This window comes from Arabidopsis lyrata (genome assembly GCF_000004255.2).
Source record: "Arabidopsis lyrata subsp. lyrata unplaced genomic scaffold ARALYscaffold_2, whole genome shotgun sequence".
Taxonomy (NCBI): Eukaryota; Viridiplantae; Streptophyta; class Magnoliopsida; order Brassicales; family Brassicaceae; genus Arabidopsis; species Arabidopsis lyrata.
This window is the reverse complement of record NW_003302554.1, coordinates 13,626,926-13,636,153: the sequence shown is the minus strand read 5'-3', so window position 1 is coordinate 13,636,153 and position 9,228 is coordinate 13,626,926. Positions and strand designations below refer to the sequence as shown.

At 31.8% G+C, this 9,228-nt stretch overlaps 2 protein-coding genes across 2 annotated transcripts; both read left to right on the top strand.

The window, feature by feature from the left end:
- Window positions 1–349: 349 nt before the first annotated feature.
- Window positions 350–1,570, top strand: LOC9324769 (folate synthesis bifunctional protein). The gene is given in 2 exon segments (XM_021010007.1): window positions 350–1,435; window positions 1,437–1,570. Coding segments are annotated over 2 exon segments (1,050 nt in total). The 5' UTR covers window positions 350–427; the 3' UTR covers window positions 1,479–1,570.
- A 5,987-nt stretch (window positions 1,571–7,557) lies between these two features.
- Window positions 7,558–9,222, top strand: LOC9323290 (protein CRABS CLAW). Its single transcript, XM_002888659.2, has 7 exons — window positions 7,558–7,836; window positions 8,008–8,127; window positions 8,225–8,333; window positions 8,436–8,484; window positions 8,605–8,680; window positions 8,779–8,841; window positions 8,928–9,222. Exons 1-7 carry the CDS (start codon window positions 7,735–7,737, stop codon window positions 8,952–8,954), a joined length of 546 nt encoding a protein of 181 aa, XP_002888705.1. The 5' UTR covers window positions 7,558–7,734; the 3' UTR covers window positions 8,955–9,222.
- Window positions 9,223–9,228: the final 6 nt, after the last annotated feature.

Genomic DNA, 9,228 nt, shown 5'->3' with positions numbered 1-9,228 from the left:
AAAAGTATTGTTTACTTCTTTGGTTCTTCTTAAAATATTAGAACCCATTTTGTGTTTCTGATAATTGTTTTTTTTTTTAATCTAAGACTAAACTCATAGTTTTTGCACACAAAAAAAGAAGGACTAAACTCATAGTTTTGTATACTTTCAGGTCAGATCGAAGCAAATAATAGTGTTATTTGGGCCGGAACAGAATATAATAATCTAAAATGGGTTCGTATCTTCTTCATCCGTTTCATTTTCATTGTTTACGTTTTGATTATTGATACACTATCTATGTTTAAGTAATTATTTAGAAAAGTATAAATTTTTTGAATCCTATTTCACCTTCGAAACATATTTTGTATATGACTCAGATTTCGCATCTTTGGAAACAACAACTTTAGAAGAAGTAGTGATTGCTTTAGGAAGCAATGTTGGAAACAGAATGAATAATTTTAGAGAAGCTTTACGATTGATGAAAGACTATGGGATCTGTGTAATAAGACATAGTTGTTTGTACGAAACAGAACCTGTTCATGTGACCAACCAACCAAGATTTCTCAATGCTGCAATAAGAGGTACCACAAAGCACGAACCTCATGAACTCTTGAACATTCTCAAGAAAATTGAGAAAGAGATGGGTCGTAAAGAGAATGGTTTAAGGTATGGACCAAGACCACTTGACTTGGACATATTGTTCTATGGGAAGCATAGAATAACTTCTGATAAACTCATCATTCCCCATGAGAGAATCTGGGAAAGACCATTTGTATTAGCACCTTTGGTAGATTTGCTTGGAACAGAAGATATTGATAATGATCATATAGTTTCATATTGGCATTCACTCTCAATCCATCCAGGTGGAGTTTTTCAAGCGTGGGAGCGGTTAGGTGGTGAATCATTGCTTGCAAAAGGCGGTATACAAAGGGTTGTACCAATAGGAGATGATTTATGGGATTTTTCTAAGAAAACTTATGTGATGGGTATACTTAATCTTACTCCTGATAGCTTTAGTGATGGAGGTAAGTTTCAATCTATAGATTCAGCGGTTTCTCAAGTCCGCTTGATGATCTCTGAAGGTGTCGATATTATTGATATCGGTGCACAGTCAACGCGGCCAATGGCCTCAAGAATTTCTACTCAAGAAGAGATAGATAGACTAATTCCGGTTTTAAAAGTTGTTCGAGGTATGGCTGAGATGAAAGGAAAGCTCATATCAGTGGACACTTTTAACTCTGAGGTTGCTTTAGAAGCAATAAGAAATGGAGCTGACATTTTGAATGATGTCTCTGGAGGAAGTTTAGACCCGAACATGCATATGGTTATTGCGGATTCTGATGTTCCTTATATGATCATGCACATGAGAGGAGATCCATGTACAATGCAAAACAAAGAGAATTTGGAGTATAATGATATATGCAAAGATGTTGCTTCGGAGCTTTATGAGAGAGTAAGAGAGGCAGAACTCTCTGGGATTCCAGCTTGGAGGATTATGATTGATCCAGGAATTGGATTTTCTAAGGGAATAGCTCATAATTTAGAAATTGTCATGGAGCTACCAAAAATCAGGGAAGAGATGGGTAAGAAGAGTATAGGTTTGTCTCATGCACCTATACTTATAGGACCCTCAAGGAAAAGATTTTTGGGAGATATTTGTGGTCGTCCTGAGGCAAGTGAAAGAGATCCTGCAACTGTTGCTTGTGTTACTGCAGGGATATTAAAAGGTGCTACTATCATTAGAGTTCATAATGTTAGAGATAATGTAGACGCGGCAAGGCTATGCGATGCAATGATGAAGAAAAAAGGGTCAAAATGGACGATTAGTATATGATTTGTAGCATGGTATTAAGAACATATGTACATAAAAATGATGTTAAAACTAAGTTTATTTGTTTTACCCTAGTAAATTCAGTTCATTTTAAAAGTTTTTTCGTAGTTTTTAAATCTGCAGTTTTGTCATCATTTTGGTTCTAAAAGTCATCAGGGGCAAAACACTTTACTTAAAACATCTTTGCACAACACACCAAATCCAAACTCATTATCGATCATACTGTAGAGGAAAAACTGTTGGTGGATTTTATCGCGATTTTGTATTCTTTTAAGCCTTAAATCATATTTTTGCCAAGAACCTGATCTGAATCTAGATGGTACTAAAATAAGGAAAAAAAGAAGTAGAAAAAGAGGTAGTGCAACTTATTTCATGGATGATATGTTTTGTTTTTTAAGTATTTGATGTATAATAAGGGATCGAAGACAGATGTCCTTCTCCACAATTCGTAGTTGCCTTTTTATGAGATCGATGCATGGAATCATGAATACAAAGAGAATGTGAGAAGCGTGAATTTTGCTTTTGATGAAGATGTGAGTCGATGGCTTGCTTCTTTTAATTTTGTAGTTTGAAAGTGGGTTACATTACAATCATACAAAACACTGTTATTTTATTTTATTTATTAAACAAAACAAAACAAAAATTGTATATACTGTTGCAAATTGAAGGGTGGAAAACAAAATGTGTAATGAAGATATTATATTGTGATGCAAATTGAGAAGAAAGGACTATTGTGCAAGGAATCAGATAAGACATAAGAGCAGTCATCAAGAACATGTGACACTCAATTTGTTTTTAGATTTCATTTTTTTTGTATGAAATTTTAGATTTCATTTTACCTATATATAGACATTATTTTTTCAGATTTCATTTGGGCATAATCAAATTTATGGCAACCGATGGAGGTTAGGAAATATTGGTGCTTTCTTACTTATCTTTCAAATAGATAGAAGAAACTACCTACACAACAACGTTGAAGGAATGAAAAATTTAGTATATAGGAGAAAGAGACGACAACTGTCGACAAGAAAAGTTAGTCAAAAAGAAATTCATAAAGGAAAACGTTAAATGGAAGCGGAAGATGAAGTAATTTAGAATAAGAGAATCAAAATTGGCACGAGAAAGATCAACTAAAGGCTATGTTGTCTAGTGCTATATTGAAAACACATAAGAGAAAGTGATTAATTAGGAACAACAACTAATAATAATAAAGACAAGTCAAATCGGAAAGAGAGCGATAGGGTTTCCGAAAAAGGAAGAGTAGAAGCTGCGAATGAGTAGAGACCTCTTTACGTTTGATGTGAACTGTGATGCTTCTTAGCTTTGTGTGTTTCTATTAAACTCAAGTGGGTTTGGTGAACTTTCCTTTTGACTTTTTCTTTTTTTCAAATTATAGAATTTCTTGTTTTTCTAATTAGGTAAAGAATAAAGATCTCTCAAGGAAGTTTACAAATGTTGCATTCCACTTATCTGTAAAATTGAGATTTTTTTGATGTGCTACAGTTTTATATAACCAATAAAAACGGAAAATGATAATGTTTATTTAGCAGACTCGGTTATAACAAATATTACGGCTCCTCCGTTTCATAATATAAGATGTTTTAGAGATTTTTTGTTTATATTATAAAATGTTTTCAAGCCTCTATGTAAATTATATATTGATTTAATACTTTATATTTATTTGTATTCTTGAGAGTTGAGAGAGAGTATTGAATTATTATACATTATGAACATAACTAGTCACTAGTAAGAAATTTTTTTTTTTTTTTTTTGCTAAATTGTTAATATCATATAAAATAAAAAAAGTTTGGATTTACATGTTGATTACCTAACTTTTGGTTCTTTGGCAAAAAGAAAATAAAAAACAAGGAAGCAAACAACTAATCTCTTTAACTTGGTGAAGTTCAAATCAGAGCCAAAGACTCCTTAATTTCCTGAATTTCCTTCGATGCCTCCTTGCGTAGATAGAGTTGATGATTTCACGATCTAAAGCCTTGAAAATGATAGACGGTGGGACTACTTGGAGATTATGGAGGATGTTAATGATCTAAAGTTGATGATTAGATCGTGAAGTTGATGATTTCACGATCTAAAGCCTAGTAAAAAATTCTGTGTTGCTCTAAAAAATAAATGATTTAATTTAGTAACGATCATACAGTAATCTATTTTGTTTGTTGGTGAATTATATATATATATATATATATATATATATATATATATATTGTCTTTTAACTAAATACCGTAAGTACGTTAGGAACAATCTAAACGACTTGCAAATATACTCATGATCCATTGATCCTCTCTTCCACGCTCAAATTACATATGTCCTGATGTCCATTATTAATTTTGTACCCACAAAACACTATAACGGTCAATTACTTTGTGATAGATTACACATTTCCACATTCTGAATTTGGAACACCGAAACTATCATATCATATAATACCCAAAACAAAAACCATGATAGGTGCATTCAAATAAATAAAAATCTAAACGCTCGTCTCATCATAACCGGTAGCTAATGAATTAGTTATCATTAAATATTAACTCGACTAAGCCATGCTAATTAGGCACAAAATAATTTAGTACACGACAAGAAAAAAGGCATATTTTGAGATATACATGACAAATATAAAAATGATTATATATTTAAGTGTACGTAAAAGTAGTGGATGTATGAATAATGGTGGTATTAAATAGATAGATAGCTAGAGGAGAGGGTAAAGGCAAAGCTTTAAAGAGTCGGAGTAATGAAGTTATACGAGCATGGAAACCTGACTAAACCCTAATTTCTTATTAGCTCTCTTCCCTTTTTTGGCAACCGTCCCATCTCTCACAGTCATAGTCCCCAACCTTTTCTTCAATAAACATAATTTAATTTCAGTCACCTTTTTTAAGATGCAGACAGAGATATCTTATCAAAATTTCTAGTCCACGATTACCTTATTTATTATATACAACTAATCTTCTATAATATACAATTAACCTTATTATATACAAATCTTACTCTAAAATTTTCAGTTACATCTCTGGTTTAGTATGCTTCAAGTCAAAATATGGAAATATTCAAAAAAAATATTCACATTTCTATCTTAATGCCAATGCGATGAGATTTGCTAAATTTTTTTTTTTTTTTTTATGATGAGATTTTGTATTGATAAAAATGGATACATAAATAAAAACTTGAGGATAATTGTTCATTGTGCATGGTTAAACTTTCTTAGATTACAAAATAACGTATCAATAATTTTAACAAAATAAAGTATCAATAATTTTTTTAAATTAGATATGAATCGATCAGAGATTTTGTTATTGCAGATTTTGGAATTAGACTAGCGTACAGTGTTAAAAATAAATGTTTACAAAGCATATTAAATAGAAAGAGTTTTTTTTTCTTTTTTCTTCTAGATTTATTATTTATTGCAAATTATGAGAACTGTTACATAGACGATTCTACAACTGACAATTCCTTCCGACCTTTATTAGATCCACGACAGACATCACCTCTTTCACCTCCTTTTTCATGATCACCTATTTCACCTCCTTCTTCCTGCTCTTAATGGACACTTCACTCTCTGCGTAGAATCCTGGCGAACGGCTATAATTGTACATCGCTGGAGATCTCATGCATACTTGCCTCTAATAATCTGCAAATATATTAATAAATCGCAGTATCTGGGACTCGAACCCCAGACCTCTAGATGTAGAAGCATTAATTAACCCTTGATCAACCAATGGGCCAAGGGGGCTTCCACAAATAGAATGAGTTATTCATGTTTTTTTTTTGTTATCAACTAAAGAAATTGAGGACTTTCATTAATCTATTTATATATTAGTTCTAACATTGAGAGCAAAACTTTAATCAAATGAAATTGTAAGTAAGCCCAATATGTGTGTAGAAGTAGGAAATCTAAGGAAAGTGAAGAATGCAAAAAAGTTAGTCACTGAAAGAGACGTGTGATTGATCACTTGTCTCCTTCCAATTTCCCTGTGGGGCAGTGCATGCACAAAAGATGGAATCCATTCTATAGCTCCTCTTTTCTTCACTATCTTTTCAAGTTTCTATTTTTGATTTTTGATTTAGCTCAACGCCCTCACATCTTACTCATCTTCCCTATAATTAGTATGCTAACAAATATGCTTGTTCTATCTAAAATTCAGCAATAAAAGTGTGTTTATCTCCCAAAAAATAACGTTGCTGAATTTTCTTTTGTTCGTCAAATAATGTTGCTGAATTATCACTCTTTTTATGGATCGGATTAATACATACCTCAGAAACCAACAGTCTAGAGAACTTAACTTTTACATGTATGTAATAAACAAAACTAAAACAGAAAATTTGTTGTGCAATGTACAACACATCCTTAAACATAAAATATAAATTGTAAATCCTATAACTAAAAAATAACATAGATAAGTGGCAAATCAAAAGATTCTGCTTTTGGATCCAATGTATGTATAGTTGGATGTGTCTAAAGAAGATCCATTTTTTTTTTTTTTGTTGTTTCCCTACAGTTAAACGATTTTTGTATTTAACTTATTAATGCAATTGAGTTAAAATTTTCACGATGAAGAAAAAAGTTGTGAATCATGACAAGTTTTGTTCTCAGTTTTACAGTGAAATCATTTTGCGTGAAAATTTTATGAGAGAAACAAAAAAAGGAACAGATCAAAGATCAGGAAAGGACCATTCTTAATTTATAACATGTGGGCAAGTCAAGACTTCTGGCATCAAACTTGAATGAATGTAATCATATTCACACCATGTATTATGTAATATATAATTTTAATATCTTAATTGGTCATCTCTTTTTGTCATTTTGCATCGCATATATGTGTCATAATTAATATCTGTACGATGTTGAAGCTGGTGAATATAAAGTGAAAATATATATACATCGATCTTAAACCAATGGTCATGAATATATATCTTACACCATGTATATCTGCTTATTTTGAAAATATTGATGTATAGGAAAGTATTGGATTGTTTGTTTTCATTCTGATCTTGAGTTAATTTTGGACTAGTACTTATGAGTTATTTACACATAACACATGATTAATTAAGGTATAGTGTTAACTAAAAAATAATCATATTTATACGAAAAACATGATTGAATAATCTTCAGCACAGCTTATTATAGCAAAAACTAATGTACGAGGAGTGACATTTAGAGTCTTGATATTTTTGAAGCAAAATTAAATACGTCTGCAAGATTTTGCAGAGGGAGTATGTACTATCATCCGCAATAGTAGCAACACAGATAAAAGTCATAAAGCCCTAGATCCGGTCCCTTTAATTTAATTCATATATATGATTTGACATAAAATTAATTTGTTAAAAGTTTGTTTTTACATTAAATTCTGCGTATCTTTTTTAAAAGTCAGTTAATAATATATTAGTATAATTTATTTATCTTACCGAATCATGCGGAAACGTAGATTAATCGTCAAATTAAACTTTTTTTTTTTTTAAATTAAACTTGTTGTTCCAAATTGTTTTATCTGTTAAAACATTTATTGCAGTGGTTACAAAATAGAATAGTAAGTAAGATATCCCTAGAAAACACATAAATTATAATGTCACACTCCAAAATTCGTGTCTACACCTCAAGTCATTTGTTTAAGATATTAATTGGTAAAAAAAAAGAAAAAAAGATATTAATTGGTTTTTTTTTTTGATAAGATATATATTAATTGTTGTTAAAATAAATTATAAAAATGAAATTATGGACTGCATATACGTCCAACACTTGGACAATCTTTCCCTCTCTCTATACATCTCATGGTCTCACTATGTTTGTTCTATAAATACAAGCCTTCTAACTCATAAAATAACCATAACCCTAACTCTACAAAGTTCTTCTGATTCTTTATCTCTCTCTTTCTTTCAAGAGCGGTTTTCAATCCATTCGCTAAAGATCATGAACCTTGAAGAGAAACCAACCATGGCAGCTTCAAGGGCTTCCCCTCAAACCGAACATCTCTACTACGTCCGGTGTAGCATCTGCAACACCATCCTCGCGGTAAGTGACCCACACAAATCAGAAGATGGCTAAGCATATATACGTGCATGACCCTTATATATTTATGTAGATAATATGTCATGCATGCGAATCTATATATTGTTGTTTATGTTGTGAAATTTTCTTCAAAATTTTGAACTAATTGTAAACCTAATCTACATACATATATAGGTTGGGATACCATTGAAGAGAATGCTTGACACTGTGACAGTGAAATGCGGACATTGCGGTAACCTCTCGTTTCTGACCACAACTCCTCCTCTCCAAGGCCATGTCAGCCTCACCCTTCAGGTATATAACACTTGCTTTATAGTTATACATATGAGTATAATTCTTTATAAATAAAAAATGTGATACTAAGCCTATCGTAATTTTCTTAATTAAGCAGATGCAGAGCTTTGGTGGGAGTGAGTATAAGAAGGGAAGCTCTTCTTCTTCCTCTTCCTCTACCTCCAGCGACCAGCCACCATCCCCCACACCACCCTTTGTCGTTAAACGTAATTAAGCTTATTACCATTTCTGACTCTTTTTTCTTCTATAAATTTAATCACTATCTACATAATAAATGATAATTTGTTGAACATCTTTTTGTATTGTAGCTCCTGAGAAGAAGCAGAGACTTCCATCTGCATACAACCGCTTCATGAGGTTTTAACCTTTGACATATATATATTCTTCATTTCCAAATTATGAAATTTAATGCATAAACATTAATTATATATAAAATTACTCTTCTTCATCTTTTTTGGTTTTGAAAAATATAAAAAGGGATGAGATCCAACGAATCAAAAGTGCTAATCCGGAAATACCACACCGTGAAGCTTTCAGTGCTGCTGCCAAAAATGTAAGACGACAAGTTTTTTTTTGTTACCAACCATTTTTTTCATTAATAAATATTTTTTTCACAATTTCGTTTGTGTAATTGAAAAATGTCACAAACAGTGGGCTAAGTACATACCCAACTCTCCTACTTCCATTACTTCCGGAGGCCACAACATGATCCATGTACGCTATACAAACTCAGTCTGGATAAGGACATTTATATACAATATTATATACAGACTTAAAATTCAAATGTTTTGTTCAATTAGGGCTTGGGGTTCGGTGAGAAGAAGTGAAAAAAAAAATCTCAGGGGAAAAGAAGCCAAAAATAACAAACGCATGCACGTGTGCGAGTGGCTGCGTCGTTTTTCTCATCTTGTGTTGTTCATGTAATTTTCCTTATGTATGTCATGTTGCAGAAAATGATGTTGCCTTAGTTTCTATGACTTTATATTTCTGTCTGTCTTTAGATTTGAAAGTAACGTCACTTGCTATGTCCCTTTGGACGTTTATGTCTGGTCTTTATTTGTCTTAATCCTATCAAAAATTTATCTGCTTATTCCTCTTCCA